Source organism: Castor canadensis, chromosome 6, assembly GCF_047511655.1.
Source record: "Castor canadensis chromosome 6, mCasCan1.hap1v2, whole genome shotgun sequence".
Classification (NCBI taxonomy): Eukaryota; Metazoa; Chordata; class Mammalia; order Rodentia; family Castoridae; genus Castor; species Castor canadensis.
The window spans coordinates 70,882,410-70,899,106 of NC_133391.1; the positions used below are offsets into that span (position 1 = coordinate 70,882,410).

General features: G+C 38.9%; 1 protein-coding gene and 1 long non-coding RNA gene across 3 annotated transcripts in view; one reads left to right on the forward strand and one right to left on the reverse strand.

The window, feature by feature from the left end:
• The window catches only part of Htr4 (5-hydroxytryptamine receptor 4), a 168,171-nt gene that overhangs the window by 74,324 nt on the left and 77,150 nt on the right, over positions 1-16,697 (forward strand). For both annotated transcript variants that reach the window (XM_074076697.1, XM_074076696.1), the window contains exons 3-4: positions 10,660-10,785; positions 12,115-12,315. In XM_074076697.1, the coding sequence (XP_073932798.1) occupies positions 10,660-10,785; positions 12,115-12,315 (327 nt within the window). The remainder of the gene's footprint in view (positions 1-10,659; positions 10,786-12,114; positions 12,316-16,697) is intronic.
• Positions 1-16,697, reverse strand: part of LOC141424127 (uncharacterized) — a 65,108-nt gene that overhangs the window by 24,002 nt on the left and 24,409 nt on the right. The gene's annotated exons all lie outside the window — the stretch shown is intronic.

Genomic DNA, 16,697 nt, shown 5'->3' on the forward strand with positions numbered 1-16,697 from the left:
TTCTATCTGGTGAGTGAAGAAGAGTGGATTGTGTGTGGAAAACAGTGGAAGCAGGATCATCATTTGGGAGGCTTTTTCACTTCACCCATGTGAAGTTAGATCCAGGATACATTTTGAAGGTAGAGCTAAACGGATTTGCTGACATATGTAAGGTATGAGAGAAAGAGGCTTGAAAAAAATTACTTTAGAATTTTGATCTGAACAACTTGAAAAGCAGATTTGCTAGTTATTGTGGTGGGAAGCAGGTTTGAGGTGAGGGAAAGCAAGAGTTCGATTTTGGACATGTTAAATTTAGGTTGCCTAATGGACTAATAACTGAAGACAGAGTGGATAGTAGAATATGAGTGGTTGCAGTAGTCTAGGCAAAGACAAAAGAAGGAGCTCTACTAGGTATTGACAAAAGATTGGAGGAAATGAAGAGATACTCACAGCAGTGAGTACGATGCTGGGTTTATGGCTTATTCAACTGCAGTGATGTTGCTTTCCACTTAGTGAGAGAACCCAGAGGAATTAATGACCCCCAGTTATGCATACTGTTTAGTGGCCTTTTTTATTCTTAGTGTCCCTATACTGTTTTTTCTTTTTGTGATACTGGGGTTTGAACTCAGGGTCACTTTGAGCCTCTCCTTTTTTTTTTGAGAGTGTCTCATAAACTATTTGCCTGGGCTGGCTTTGAACGTGACCCTCCCTAGTAGCTAAGAATTACAGGCGTGAGCTGCTGGTGCCCAGCTCCATCCATATTCTTCTTTAAACCAAACTTATATCTCTGGTTCCAAAAGAGTGGGGTCATCATTTCTTTTTCATAAAGGGCCAAAGTAAATAGTGTCAGCTCAGCTGCCCGTAAAGTTTCTGTCACAATATTCAACTGCCTGTGGAGTATGAAAAAGCTGTAAAAAGTATATAAACAATTGAGTGTGGCTCTCTTCCAGGAAAACTGTATTTACAAAAATGCAGTGGGCTGAATTTGGCCCGCTGGCCATTGGTTGGCTATCTCTGCAGTAGCCAGTAACATTAAGCACTTTTCCTTTTCTTCTAGACATAGGATTTTTGCATAGTCAGAGACAGAGGCAAAACAGAAATCATAATACATTGTCACAGCAAGGCAGGATGCTGGCTAACTATGTAGAGTTGGATGCACTAGCAATCCAACCTAGTGACAGGCTAGATAGCAAACAGATAGGGAACAGGTTGTTATCACAGGGTGGGAAATTCCACTTTTCCTTGAGAGCTTATCCTTGGGGTAAATGATTGACCATATTGGAGAGGCCATTTATTCCCTGCACTGAATTTCTTACAATCAAGAATAATTAGAAGGAAATGGTCAACCAAATACTGAAAACACACCTTGTATTTTAGCACAAAGGAAGATATTTCTGTGACTGGCATTTTCCTAAACAATTAGGGGTAAGAAAAAATGTTTGCTAAAACAAGTCAGAGATCCTATAGGGAATCCTCATATAAACGTGAGAAGAATAAAAACTATCTCAGTAACTGTTTGCTCGGTTTCAATTTTGGAAGAATATTTCCTTAAAGTGAGCTCCATCTCTAATTTGTGGGCATTGTCATTTAGCATTTCATTTCATAAGAATGGAATCCCTAGTAGTTAACACACTGTGCCATGGCGAGGATCTCCCAAATGTGGATGTCACCTTGTTACATCTGTTCTGGCTTGGTTTTATATACAGGCATGTCCTCAGAGAGATCAATGTTTTTGATCTTGATATCCTTTCAACTTTTAACTTTTAACTTCAGTTTTTAACTCTATTCTGCTCTATACAGATTGATCCTCTGTGGGCTTTGAAGTTTTTCTCAATATGTGTTATCTTTGGGACCTCAAAAACTCTACTAGGAACTACTACAAGAATTTTACTCCACATATTTTCAGTTCAAAATTGCCTGACCCTCACCAGCTGTGCCCCAACAACCCTGTACCCTCTCACCTTTGTCTGCAGGGCCTTCAAAAACAGTGAGAAAAGCGTCCTGTCCATTTTATGTAATTTCTATGCCATAGGACTTCTTTTTTTCCTACCGTTTTACTTAACATGTTTTTTTTTTAAAGGAAATTTATTCTGTTCCAAAGTTTAAAAGTTAAAAGAAATAGCACTAGACTTGTAATCAGAATAGGTAGGTTTAATCCTAGCTCTACCATTTGATAGGCATAGGATATTCTCTTTTAACCACACTATATGCCAGACTATTCTGAAAATGGAGCATCATGATGTCAGATCACAAAATTGTGAAGATGAAATAAACAAACATAAAAAATCTCCTTAGTGCATTGTTTGCCACATGGTAGGTGCTCAGCAAATCAATGTCAAAATCTACCCACTTCCGAGCAGGAGCTTCATGCAGAGGAGCAGAAAGCACATCCATCTGCAGTGGGGTATGAGCATTGAGATTAAGTCTTTAGGTCAGTGGTAGTGGTTCCAAAAGTTCAGTCTCCAGGCATTTGGGCTCCACCCCAAATGTTCTGTATTGGAAACCATATAGGTGGGCCCAGCAATATGTTTTAACTGAGCCCTCTAGGTGATTCTACTGCTTGCTAGTGAGTCCAAAGCAAGCTTATCATTATGGAACAGTTCCATCCAAACGATCTTATTTAGTTCTTCTGTTTATGGCAGTGTTTCCGGAAGACCTTGGTTCTTGCTCTGGCACGAAAGAATCCAAGCAGAACACATGGGTGTAAATGGGGTTTATTAAATGTTAGGGAAAGAGAAATATAAAAGGAGCATGGTGGGGTGCAGGTGAAGTATGCTGGCAGAGAGAACATGCTTTTCTTTTTCAGGTGCTTTTAAAACCTACAGGAACCCATGGGAAGGGCAGACCCAGGAGAGTTCTATCCAATAATCAATGAGTGGGGAGGGGCATGGGTGGTTCCCAGCCAGGTGCTAGTGGTCTGGGCCATCCCTGGGCAACCTACATGAACCCCAAACTTTTCCTACTTCTAGCCTGCCTACTTCAATGAGAAAAAGCATTGGGGGTGGGGGGGGAAGTTGTTAAAAAATTAACTAGGAGACCAAAATACTAAAAGAACACAAAGTAACAGGGCAAATGATAAAAAAAATTTTCAGGAAAGATTGCTACTTGAAAAAAAAAGATTCTAAATAAGTGTAACATCTAGAACATAGACTATATCTAGAACTTAACTAGAATGTGAAAATAAAGACCATGAGAACAAACAAGCTAATTGATTCAGAGTGTGCTATAGCAAGGGAACCAGCTGCCATCCCTTGCATTTATTTAGAGGAGCCTCGGATAGCAGGGAAGCAGAAAGGCTTTGTAGAATAGAAAAGCCTTGAAGCCCTGATTGGAGGCTATTGACATCAGGAAGCAGGAGATGTACTAACAAGAAGTGGGACATCTTTTGTAATTGGTTTAGGGAGTCTTTTTATCTTTTAGTGTTTGATCTTGAGTTGGAACTAAGTAGGAGGAGAAAAAAATAGAAACGCTGGAGTTACTAAACATGCCTTAACCATTCTGGGATAAGAGAGAAAGATTGAGAGAGAAACTGGCCATATGTAAAGGAAATGACAAATACTTAAAAAAGATTATAGTTACATTATTGTTTAAGTTATTGATTATAGGGGAAAACAATTACCATATTCATGGGCTCTACTACTTTTACTTTAAAACAAAAGGTAATTTATATGAGAATTATTATCAACACATATATTATTATTTGGACTTTCCTATATGTATTCCAACTGTGATGGATTTTGTTTATAGCAAGTAATAAAGGTCATGAAGAGAGAATATGTGTAACATGATATATATACTATTCAAAGCAAAAATTGTACTGGACAAAGATAAATAGTAAGGATGACTTTGTTATTGAGAAAAGGACAGAAGAGACTGCAATCTGAACTCAGTTCCACAAAAACAAAAGGCAGGGGAGTTTCTAAAAGTAGTGTTGGTTGAGAGAGGAAGGTGTAGCCATAGACTGTCCAAAGGAACGGTCTATGACCTTATCCAAAGGAAAAGCAAACTTTCTGTGTCTTCTTCAGGTTATTTTACAGCTTCGAGCAAGCTGTTCAAAGAAGTTAGGTTACTTTCTCGCATAGTCTAAGAGTTCAGGACTATCTTGCTAATGATTACATTTCAAAAGGATGGCTTCCAAGACCTTGAAAAAGATAGCATTTTGCTTGAGAAACTATCAAGAGGCTTTTAGAAAGATTTACATCTCAATGGGTCAGAGAATTACCAATTACAAGATTTGTGAAGTAAGAGCTCTAAGAAAAGAGACTCTGTGCCTAGAGTCAGAAAGAAGTCTGTCCAGAGTTTAAAGGCCATCTTGATTAATACTGAATATTTTGTCACTATAGAAAATTAAAGGACTTTACCATTATGGTTAATAAAATTCACACTAGAAAAAAGTAACTCAGTTTTAGGCAGACTCTCTCTTTTAAGGCATAATGTCTTTGCATTATTTGTGCTGTTGGTTGGTACAAAAATGAAACACTGTTTTCCTTAATTTGCATGTAATTACTTCACACAGGATCGTGCAGTGGTAGGGAGGATGGGTGAGAGAAACACTTGTTTGAACTGCCTAGGATGCTTTTGTGGATGTGTTCTGTGTATTTTCAAGGATGGTTTCCACATAGATGGTACTCCTAAAAGGTGGCACGTGAAGCCCTTCTGCAGAGCTTTCGCTTCAATGATTAAGTCCTTTTGATAACATAATTTTATTTCGGAGTTCAGTATGTAAAAATATTGCTCAGTTGCCTTGCCTCTTTGCCTCCTGTTATTCCCAGAATTGATGCTCCTACACCCCCCTCCCCAATTCCAGGGAAATATTTTTTTTTTCACTTGAAGTTTTATTTCCCCCCTCTTGGTTCCATGAGAAACAGTCATCTAGTGTTCTTCAGACATTGTGGTCATTCTTTCTCAGTATCTTCTGCTGGTTCCCCCTTCTCTACAGTCTGTCTCAATAATGGAGTTCTCCAAGACAATTCTCTTCTTTAGTGACCCACCCCTCCTCAATTCTATGTGTGTTTCCTGTGTTCATCCCTTCTGAGTTCCATATACAGGCATCCAACCAAGCCTATTTAATATCTCCACTCGAATGTCTTACAGGTATTTCACACTTAACATGTTTTTTCATTAAGTTGTACCAATACTTATCTAGACATGTAAATTAGAAATATGGTTTTCATTTTTACTTCCTTCCACTCACCCATGCACTCTGTTATACTTATCTATCCCTTTACTTTCCAGATACACCTTTGTCTCATCCGCTTCTTTTCATCTCATGGCTACCATCCTACTCTCTACCTCTGTCCTCTTTTACTTGAATTCTTCCAAGGACTCCGGAAGGTATGTGTATTTGCTCCCACAAGTTCACTCCCCATGCCATTGCTTTGCTTGTTTCACTGCTGGGCCTTCTCATTTATCTTCCAAAGGGACATCGACTTCTCACCAGAGCATACCTACAGCCAGAGTCTCTCTCCTGATCACTTTTCTGAGCTCTAATCAGGTGCTTTTCCATTGCTTGTTCCCCTTTCATAGTGAACACAAAAAATATTTTCTGTCTCACAGTCTTTGTACTTACCCTTCACTCCTCTGGTTCCTCTAAATTCTGAATCTCTGCAAAGGTCAGAACTCAGCTGAATGTCATCTCCAGTGCTCCTGGACTACTTAACATCTGTCTCTTAGCTAATTATTCTCTGTCACACCTTCATGTTTAGGACTTTTAGCCACTCTTAAGCATGATTTGACAACCAGCAGCATCAGTATAACTGGTTAGAAATACAGAATCCCAGATCTGAAAAATTAGAATCTGCATTTTAACAATATCCTCAGTGAATTAATATAAACATGAAAATTGGAGGAGTACAACTTTGAAGCAGTGACCATAAAGTACATTTATTTCTCTAACTGTCCGCTTGCTTCATGTCTGTTTCTATCCATACTGTGAGCTCCAGGAGAGAGGGTCTTTGTCCAGTTCCAGCACAGTGCTTGGTAACATGTATTTATGAATGTGGGAGATTTAATCTAGCTTTCTCAATTGATCCATGAAGAAACTTAAGCTTGGAGAAGATGCGTGAATTTTTCACACAGTTTATGATTAACAAATTCAGTACAGAAACAAACAAAGCATCTTCTTAATTCTCAAGAAGGTATTTATGTATGTTTCTGTGTATGTATGAGTATCTGTAAAACAAAGTGTAAACCTATAACTTCCTTTGCTGGGTTTCTGACATCAATAACAATAATTACTTATTTGTATTATACTTTGTTATTTGCAATTGACTTTCACACACTAATTTATGTGGAAATCTACCCAGATTTACTGTCTTTATGTTTTCTTTTACTAAGAACAGAGAAAATGGCCTACATGGCAGCAAGTTTGTGGAATTTCTTTATTAATGGGTCAAAAGCTCACTAAAATTTCTCGTAACAATAGCTGTCAGAGAACTAATTCAGTGTAGTGGAAAGCTATCTGGTCAGATGAGAATAATCTGGAAGTATTTGACAGTATTTCTGGAGGGTGACAGAGGTAACCCAAGGATCTAACATGGATTTTGAGAAAGTGGCTCCTAATTTATTTTAATTATTGTTACTAGACTTATATTTAGTTCAGTGGACCATTCTGCTTAATTAAAAAAAAAAACTTTTTCTATGGTTAAATTTTGCTTGTCACTCACAGAAGTTTAGTTATTTCTACCTCCTAGTTGGCATGCCACAAATGAACCACAGCAATGAACTTGGACTCTCTGACCCTGACATCGCACTTGATTTGAAATATACATTCTCTGGAGCCAGAGACGCTCATCACAGACACTCCGAATCTGCTTCTTATAGAGAAAAAGCAGCATGGTGGAGATGGTTCTAAGGTTAAAGCTGTCCTTGATGGAGAATCCACATTCTAAGGATATATGCAAACCAGCTGTAGGCAAGAAAGGAACCTAAAATTACGCAGCCTAGCCTGCTGTAAATGCAGGAGTCCATTACATACTGATATGTGATCATCTGAGTCTTTTTTTATTATAATAAAAATATAAAATAAAAATAAAAAATATAATACAATTATAATAAAAATAATGTAAAATTACCATTAACATAAAAAGTAATCATTTTAAGAGTACATTTCAGTGATATCACTACATTGGCAATGGTATGAAACTTTTATTACTTTTATCCATTTCCAGAGGGTGTACCTCATCCAAAACAGTAACTCTGTATGTATTAAATAGTTTTCCATTCCCCCATACCCAAGGCCCTAAGAACGATTATTCTACTTTCTTTCCCTATGAATTGCCTATTCTAGGATTTTCATATAAGCAGAAACATATATGTTGTTCTCTTAGGTCTAGTTCATCACACTTAACATAATGTTTCAAGGTACATTGATGTTAAAGTGTGTATCAGATTTTCATTCCTTTTTGTTCAAGATAATATTCCATAGTATGTATATTTCACATTCTGTTTGTTTAACATTTGGGTTCTGTCCACCTTTAGACTCTAGTGAATAATGCTACAATGAACACTGTCATAGAAATATCTGTTTGTATGCCTGTTTTTTAATTTTAGCATTAAATGGCTGGATCATACAGTCATTCTATATCTATCTTTTAAGAAATCACTGAAGTATATTTTCCACAGTGACTGCACTACTTTACGTTCTCACCAGCAATGTATATGGGTTCCAGTTTCCCCACATTTTTGCCAACATTTGTTATATTTTGTTGTTATCATTTGTTTGTTTTGTTTTATTATCACCACCCCAATGGGTGTGAAGTAGCAGCTCACTGGATCCAGGTATTCTTCTTTCTGTGCCAGGGAGCTCAGACAGTCCCAGGAGAGCGTCCTAGGTCATTCTTCATTGTTAGGAGGCTCTTGTTGTTCAGTCCTAAACCTTGTCTCCCTCTACTAGAGATACTCAATCTTGGTTGCATACCAGAATCACTTCAGAAAAAAATTCTGAAAATTCAGAAAAATTCTGAAATTCTGAAACAAAATTATCTCTAATTTTGTTGAAGAGAGAGTATAAGCAATAATAGGAAGGACCAAGGGTTTTTGCTAGTTGAGATAAGGATAGCTATACAGGGAGTTGACTCACACTAATTTCCTGTGCGTGTGTGTTACCTTCTAGGTTAATTCTTTTTGATCTCACCTTTTCTCTAGTTTCTGCCAGGGAGCGAGGGGGTGGGGGGGAGAGGGAGGGGGTGGTGTGGGTGGTAAGGGAGGGGGTGGGGGCAGGGGGGAGAAATGACCCAAGCATTGTATGCACATATGAATAATAAAAAAATAAAAAGAAAGAAAAAAATTCTGATATTCAGGCTGTAGACCAGACCAATTAAGTCAGTGTCTCTGAGGATGGGAGCTCAGCAGTAGCATTTTTTAAAGCTCGTGCGTGATTTCAATATGCAGCTAAGGTTGAATAGCACTTCTGAAAGCCGGCTCGCTGGTCCTACTTAATCACACAGCCTGAGCATCATAAGATGGACAGCCACACCCTCCCTGATGACCCCGTGAAGCATCCAGCCCTCCATTCTCCTCTGGTGGTCTTGACTTCCTTACTCTTCTCTACATTTTTACAGCTGACACTTCATGTTTTCCTATGTGTTTGTTTATAGCCTGTTCTGTTTTTCGAGTTGCTATTTCCCTAGAACATGCAATGGCTAACATAGAGTAGCTGCTTAGAAAATATTATTGAATGAATAAATCTGTAACTATACTCTTTCTCAATTGACGGCCTTTTAGATAGTTAAAAATAGCTTCCATCTTATCCCTGGGCCTTCTCTTCTCTAGGTGATATCTCCTTTACACTGTCAACCAATCTTGAAGGACATTGAAGAATAAACCTCACCATTATGAATGTGACATGTATTTCACTCAATCAGTAAATAATCAAGTACTTCCTATGTGTTACTTATACCTAATGCTACACAGAATGTAGACTTTACATTGTGCAAGGCACTGGGAGCTGTGGTGGAAAAGATAACCAAAGTCAATTTGTGGGGGTGAGGTACAGAAGCAGTCAATAATATAAATCTTTTCAGATAATGATAAATGCCATACAGAAAATGAAAAGTGTTGGCTGTAGCACAGTAAATGAAGGTTGAATTTAATCTGAGGCTTGAGTGACAAGAAGCAGTCAGCCACTGAAGAAACAGTCCAGGGGAAAGGCACATCAAGTGCAGAGTCTTATGGGGAGAATGAACTTCAGAGAGGCTCTGAATTAAAGTTTCCGAGAAGTACAAGGAAAAGAACCACTGTCACCTCCTTTTTGTTGGACATTTTACCTCAGTGACATGGCCTGAAGTCAGATTAGTTTTTGGTAATCACATCACTCTATTGAAGTCTTTTTCTGCGTTGAATTAAACCTTCTCTGTCCAGTATTTGTACTGTTTATGGTTGGAACTTAAGTGTGGGAAGGTGGTTTAGATGAATATACTTTTTCTTTTCCTCTGAACCCCAGTCTGGTAAAGAAACACCTCTAAGCAGAGGCAGGGACTTTCCCATTCTCTAGCCATGGCGAGGCTGGTTCCTTATTCCCATCAGGACTTTGTCTTCTGTGCTTGTACAAGGCCAGAACCAGGACTTGGCAGGCTGCTGCTATTAGGGATCACTGCCTATGCTGATTTTTCCAGTGAAAGAATGTCAGGGAAGATAGATAATTCTCAGTTCCTGAGATCTTGTGTTCTCAGTGCTGCGCTTACCAGAACTGCCTCTCCCAGAACCGCCACTGGTGTGCTCTGGCAACTCAGTTCCTTTTGTTTTCCCAATCGAAATACAGAATTTAGGTATGGGAATTTAAAATCCTTTGAAACTTAAAAGAGAACATTTTATTGCACTCTAAAAAAAAATAAAATTCTACCTATAGTTTTTGAATACCTGCAGATATTATGCTTTGATTGATAGGAGGTAATCACTGCATGCTAATAAACAAAATTGTGAGCTGACACTGGGAAGGAAGCATTTATACCATCAAATCAGATGCAGAAAGTGAGAAGAACATAAATTTGAACTGTGAAAAAAAAGTGATATATGTTGAGCACCAAAAGAAGAGTAATTTAGGCAGTGGAAACAGTCCATGTGCTTATCGGTAGGACTGCCTCTCCTGTGAACTTCACAGAACCTGAGGACAGTTGTCCAAGTGAACTGAGATGAGAGGATCCTTTTAGCACATCTTCTCTGCCTGGACAGCCCTGTCAATAGCAGCTTCTACCTGGACTACAGTGGGGTACTGAAAACAGGGTGGCCCTAGTGTTCATAGAGATTCTGGTTCCAGTTACTATTATTCATTCACCCAACACTTTCCTTCAGCTGATAAGTGTAAATTGAATACACATCAGTGAATAAAACAGCCCAGGTGCAGCTGACAATGTAGCTAGTTGAATTAGGTATACAAAAAGGAATCAACCAAATATATCCCTAATGTAGTAGCTAAGGTAATGTTTCTGAGAAGTGGGAGTAACTGCAGTCTCAGGCTAGTCAGTTCACCTCTCTAAGCCTGACTCTCTGATTGTATAGGAGTAAACCAGGGTAGCACTTCAAGTGAAAGCTACTCCCCTTGGCATTTGTTATAATACGTGTGTGTTGCAGTTGACAGTGAAGTTACCCTCCTGAAGGTCAAGGAGGATAAGATGGAATTTTCTTTCCAGTGTCTCTGAGTCTCCTTCAGTACTTTGTGTTCTGTGTACCCTTATCTTCCAGTTCCAAGGAGGGCTTCGGGTCAGTGGAGAAGGTTGTGTTGCTCACATTTCTCTCAGCGGTTATTCTGATGGCCATCCTGGGCAACCTGCTGGTGATGGTGGCTGTGTGCAGGGACAGGCAGCTCAGGTGAGCAACATGAGGGAACCTCTTAGAAAACATGGGTGGAGTTCTGGGTTGTCCCCGGAGAGCTGGATCTGAACACTTCCATTGTAATTTGTAATTATGGGAACAGTTTTTCAAAAATAAAGACGAGGGGATCACATGTAATGTTACAATTCTGACATAACCAGTGTAAGCCCTTCAGTGTATTTCCATACTGTCTGTTTTGCTATGTCACATTTCATTTGTTTAAATAGCTGGACTCACCATATATACAATTGTTGAGGGCACATTTAATCTAACTACATTTTATCAGTGCTTCAGGAATGACTGATAAAAGAATTAAGCCTGAGTCTTCTGCATTTTGTACTTCATGAGCTTCAGTTAGAATTTTGTATCCCCAGTGGTGCACTTACCAGGCTAACAGCCGCTCGCAGAACTGCCACTAGCATGCTCTAGCAACTCAGTTCCCTTTGTTTTCCCTATCAAAATATGGAATTTAGGTATGGGAGCTTTTCAAAAGTACTATTAAGTGATATTAGTTTATCCCATGCAATATTTTGCACCTTCTTATATTAAAAATGTATTTGTTGTTAAAATCCAAATTTAATGAGGCATCCTCTATTTTACCTGGCAAATCTTTGAGGGTAGGAAAATGTTACTCACCCAAAGCTCCTAAACTAATTCATCTGGGATGAGTCTTGGACCTGATTTTATTAAAAATCATTAGGTAATTCTAGTGTGCAAGCTGACGTAAAAGGCTCTTGGAGATAACAGGTGTTGTTTCTCTCTAAGCCAAGCAAGCACTGACCCAATGATGGTACAAATAAAGTTTAAAGGCACCATTCTGACTAGTGTCATAAATGGGAGGCACATAGAAGTAAGTCCAAGCACTTAAAATGTTAGGATTTGACTACTATTTGTCAGGTGCACTTCTTGCCAGAGCTCCCTGAGAGTGCCCAGCCAAGGACTGGAGTCAGGGTGGGATGTAACTAGGCCAGTAGTTGGAAGAGAGAACATCTGTGTAAAGAGCCTTGGGAGGGAGCTCAATGTGGGGTGGAGGAAGACCTGAGATCAGGCAGAGGGGCCAGGAGGGAGAGGAACAAAGGACTTTGGTGTAAAGTCAGTGTGGAGAAGTCAGAAGAGGACAGACCATGAAGGATATTCTCAACCATGTTACAAAGGGGAAACAAGTATCAGAGTATGTACTGAATGAATGACTTTTCTTTCTCTTGCCACCCTCCCTTCCCTCCCTTTCTTTCTTTTCTTCCCTTTTCCCTTGCTTTTTTTTTTTTCTTGTACTTTCTTCTCTCACTTCTCCCTTTGTCCACCTTGCTTATACCTTTTCACTCACAGGAAAATAAAAACCAATTATTTCATTGTATCTCTTGCCTTTGCGGATCTGCTGGTTTCGGTGTTGGTGATGCCCTTTGGTGCCATTGAGCTGGTTCAAGACATCTGGATTTATGGAGAGATGTTTTGCCTTGTTCGGACATCTCTAGACGTCCTGCTTACAACAGCATCAATTTTTCACCTGTGCTGCATTTCCCTGGATAGGTAAGGTCAGAGCAATGTGTATAGTTGAACTTGGTGCTAGAGGCAATGACCTGGTGGATATTGTTGGATATTGTGCATTGCCCTTCTTTCTTCCCTAATTTATTACAAGAAATAAATCTCAGAGAGGTAAATTTGATAACTGAGTTATTTATTCAGTCTTTGCAGAGGGACCCTTTTCAGCCAGCTACTTTCTAATTTCTTATAGACCCAAATATTAGTAAGACCTATAACCCACCCCCCTCCAAGGAGCTTACAGTCTAGGTTGTGATAGGTACCAGCAATCAGGTTTACTCTAGAGCTTTGAATTTTATACTGATGCCATGAATAAAATTCTGAGGAAGCCAAACATCAAGAATGAATCCATCTGTGCTGGTGGGGGGTTGGGGAGGGCAGGAGGCAGCAGGGTCAATTCAGAATGAACATGGTCTCTTCCTACAGATTCTTTTCCAGAAAGTTAGAAGTGATATTAAGATCTCAAATAATGGCTTGTTTGGGGAGCCCACATCTAGTATTTCATTCCTGCTGCATAATTTTGTTCTTTTTCTTCATATTTGACTTCAGGAGCTTAAGGATTTCCATTTCTGTCTCATTTGTTAGAGATGTATGTTTATCACTTCTATCAACACTTCCCTTTTTCCAATTCCTGATCGTTTGTATTGAATAATAAATGCACAATGCAACTTAAAAGTCAGAGGATTTCAAGAACATATGCTGCTGTAACTATAGTTATGTCTGAGGAATTATCTCCCAAAGAAAGTGTGGGGTGAAAATTACGTGCATTTAAAATTATCAGGGACAGCCTCTTACTGTTTCTTGAGCAATCCATGGATCTATTCCCCAATCTCTCCCTCCAGTCTTGAGATAGATCACTGTTTTTTAAATTGAGGACTAGGAAAAGTAGTTGGCTGAAATTAGAGATTGTGGTATATCTAAAATATTTACCTTTTAACAGTAGACTCATGTCTTTTCAGAGAATTACTCACTTTGGGGAAGGTCCTTAGGAACTGAAACCAACTCATGCTCATTGACTGGAATGGCAGACATAGTGGCCTGCTCTACTTAATTGCTATATCTCTTTTTCTCTGCCAAGGACCTATAGTTGAATGTGTCTAAATTACATGTATGTATAATGAGACTCCACTATTTAGCTAGAGATAAAAACATGTAAAGTCAAACTGTTGGTCAACAGCCAGACACATCACATGTCATAGTTTGAAATTTGTGTTTATTAGCTTATTTGCAATAATATTATTTCAGTATATGAAAGACTTTTTAGTATATATTGTATGAAATGTCACATTATAGAAAATAAAATGTAAGAAATTAGAAATTATATGGAAATCTTACTGGGTAACCTGTGTATGACCATTGTTAAATGACTAGTAAGACTGAAAGTGTTGTAAGAACTTGGAGAAGGCAAGGCTGAAGAGATAGGGCAGTTGGAGGTCACTAACATTTGGACAAAAGCAAGGGGAAGGCAGTGAGCCAGATGGGGAGTAAAGAATGGAGAATGTAGACTCATTTTTTTCTGGAGTGCAGGTTTACTCTGGACAACCTTGAAAGAAGGTCTAGATGTTTCCCACAAGCTCCAGATTCAGACTTATGAACTTTTGAAATTAGAAAAATTTCCCTAAGTAAGCCTGAGTTTTCATGAAGCAGTATGTTTGTCATTAAAACCATCTACCCTTAGCTATACATCAGACAAGAGACTAATAACCAGAATATACAAGGAGCTCAAAACACTAAAAATCAATTACCAAATAAAGAAATGGGCAACTGAACTAAACAGAACTTTTTCAAAAAAAAAATTGCTTACCATCTCTGGCCATAAAGGAAATGCAAATCAAAACTATACAAAGATTCTACCTCACCCCTGTTAGAATAGCCATCATCAAGAACACCACCACCAACAGGTGTTGGTGAGGATGTAGGGGACAAAGGAACCTTCACACACTGATGGTGGGAATGTAAGCTAGTGCAACCACTATGGAAAACAATATGAAAGCTTCTTGAAAAACTAAACATAGATCTGCCATATGATCCAGCAATCCCACTCCTAAGGATATACCCAAAGGAAGGCGACTCTGGTTATACAATAGGCACCTGCACACCCATGTTGATTGCAGCACTATTAACAATAGCTAAGCTATGGAAACAGCCAAGATGCCCCACTACCGATGAATGGATTAAGAAAATGTGGTAATTATACACAATGGAATTTTATTCAGCCACAAAGAAGAATGAAATTTTGTCATTTGCAGATAAATGGATGGAACTGGAGAACATCATCTTAAGTGAAATTAGCCAGACTCAGAAGGCCAAAAATCGCATGTTTTCTCTCATATGCAGATTACAGACCTAAAACAAATGCACTAATATTATTGGAGATGGGTCACACACTAAGGGGAGACCACACATGGGAGGAATAGGGAAAGGGAAGTAACTTGCATGTGGTTGATATGTCCACTGTACAGGAATGAATATAGCAATCTTAAACAGGCAGAGGCCACTATGGGAGGGGGAGTAGGAAATAGTGAAGAGTTCTGGTAGAGATGAACCAATGTGGGTTGCAGTACACATGTGTGTGGTAACAACACTAGGAATCTCTCTGTATAGCTGTCCTTATCTCAAACTAACAAAAACTCCATGTTTTTCTTATTATCTTTTTTTTTATTCATTTATTCATATGTGCATACATTGTTTGGGCCATTTCTCCCCCTCGCCCTCCCCTCCAGCCCCCCCTCCCCTCCACCCCCCCCTCCACCCCCCTGTCTCACTTCCAAATTTTCCAAAATTTTCTTCAAATTTTGTTGAAGAGAAGACATAGCAATAATAAGAAAGACAAGGTGTTTTTGCTAGTTGAGATAAGGATAGCTATACAGAGAGATTCCTAGCATTGCTTCCATACACAAGTGTGTTATAACCCAAATTGATTCATCTCTACCTGACCTTTTCCACTGGTTCCTCATCCTCTTCCCATATTGACCTCTGTTGCTTTAAGGTTACTGTATTAGCTCCTCTGCAGTGGGGACATCAAACACTTTCAAGTTTTGGGTTTCCTACCTATCCCCACACCTCCCATATGTGTTCTCCTCTTGTCATGTGACCCAAGTCCAACAACATTGCTGCATTTGTGCTAGATCTAAAGTCTGCATATTAGGGAGAACATAAGATTTTTGGTTTTCTGAGCCTGGCTAACCTCACTCAGAACGATGTTCTCCAGTTCCATCCATTTACTTGAGAATGATAAGATTTCATTCTTCTTCATGGCTGAGTAAAACTTACTATCTTTTATGGTTTTTTTCAACAAAATTGGGGAGCAAGAGGGTGGAACAGGTTCTGCCTGAAGGCAGAGGAGGGTGGAAGGGGAAGGTGGCCCAAATAATGTATCCACATATAAGTACATGTAAAAATGATAAAATAAAATTTAAAAAAATTACAGAAACTAATAAAGTATTCTCTAAGTTAAAAAAAATTTTTTAAGTCTGCCTTAAAACTGAGAGATTTAGGTTTAAATCTCAGTTCTGCCAACTTTTAGCTCTGAGAAGATCATAGTTAGTAAGCCTTCTAAGTTTCAGTTTTCTTGTCTCCAAAGATGGAGGAGAAGGCACTTACTTTATAAGACTGCAGTTAGGAATAAATTGATAATCCATTTAAGGCAAAGTACTGGTCCAACTTGGCACAACATTCATGGATGTTGCTGGCTTCAGTTTTTTCCAGAAATCCATACAACTCAGGGTTTCTTTTTCGTCATCATTGGCCTCTCCAGTGAATAGCTACGCCAGCAGCTGCACCACTCAGAGATCAGGTAGTTATTCTTAATTTGGCCTTTCTTTGTTCCCTATATCTAAATAATGATAAGTCCTATTGATTCTCCTTCCTAAATACATGTACTCTATTTCTCCCTATCTCTGTCATCCTAGCCCAGACTAATATCATGTTTTACAAAATCACTGCAACACCCTCCTGATTACTTTCTCCCAGTTGATTTTATTAGTCTTCTTGCCCTCACAAGATCAGATGGCCTCTTTAAAAAATACAACTCTGAGCCTGTTGCTTTGTGTTAAAAAGCCTTCAATGGCTACATTGCATTGAGAATCAAGACCAAACTTCTAGATAGGTAAGGTGTTTCAGTTTGTTTCTTATGTATGCCCACAGCTTCACTTCATGCCCTTCACAAGTCTTATCTCTAAGCTCTAAGATCTGGACCTTCTTTCTCTTTTTCCAGTGCCCTGTGTTGGGAGCTTTGGTTCCTGCCTGAACATCTCCTTTGCCCTCTCCTCTCCTGTGTGTCTTCTGACATTAGCTCAGTCTGTGTGCCTTCTTTGCAGAAGTTCTCTATGACTTCATCAAACAATTCTCTTCCTTTGCAGAACTAGATG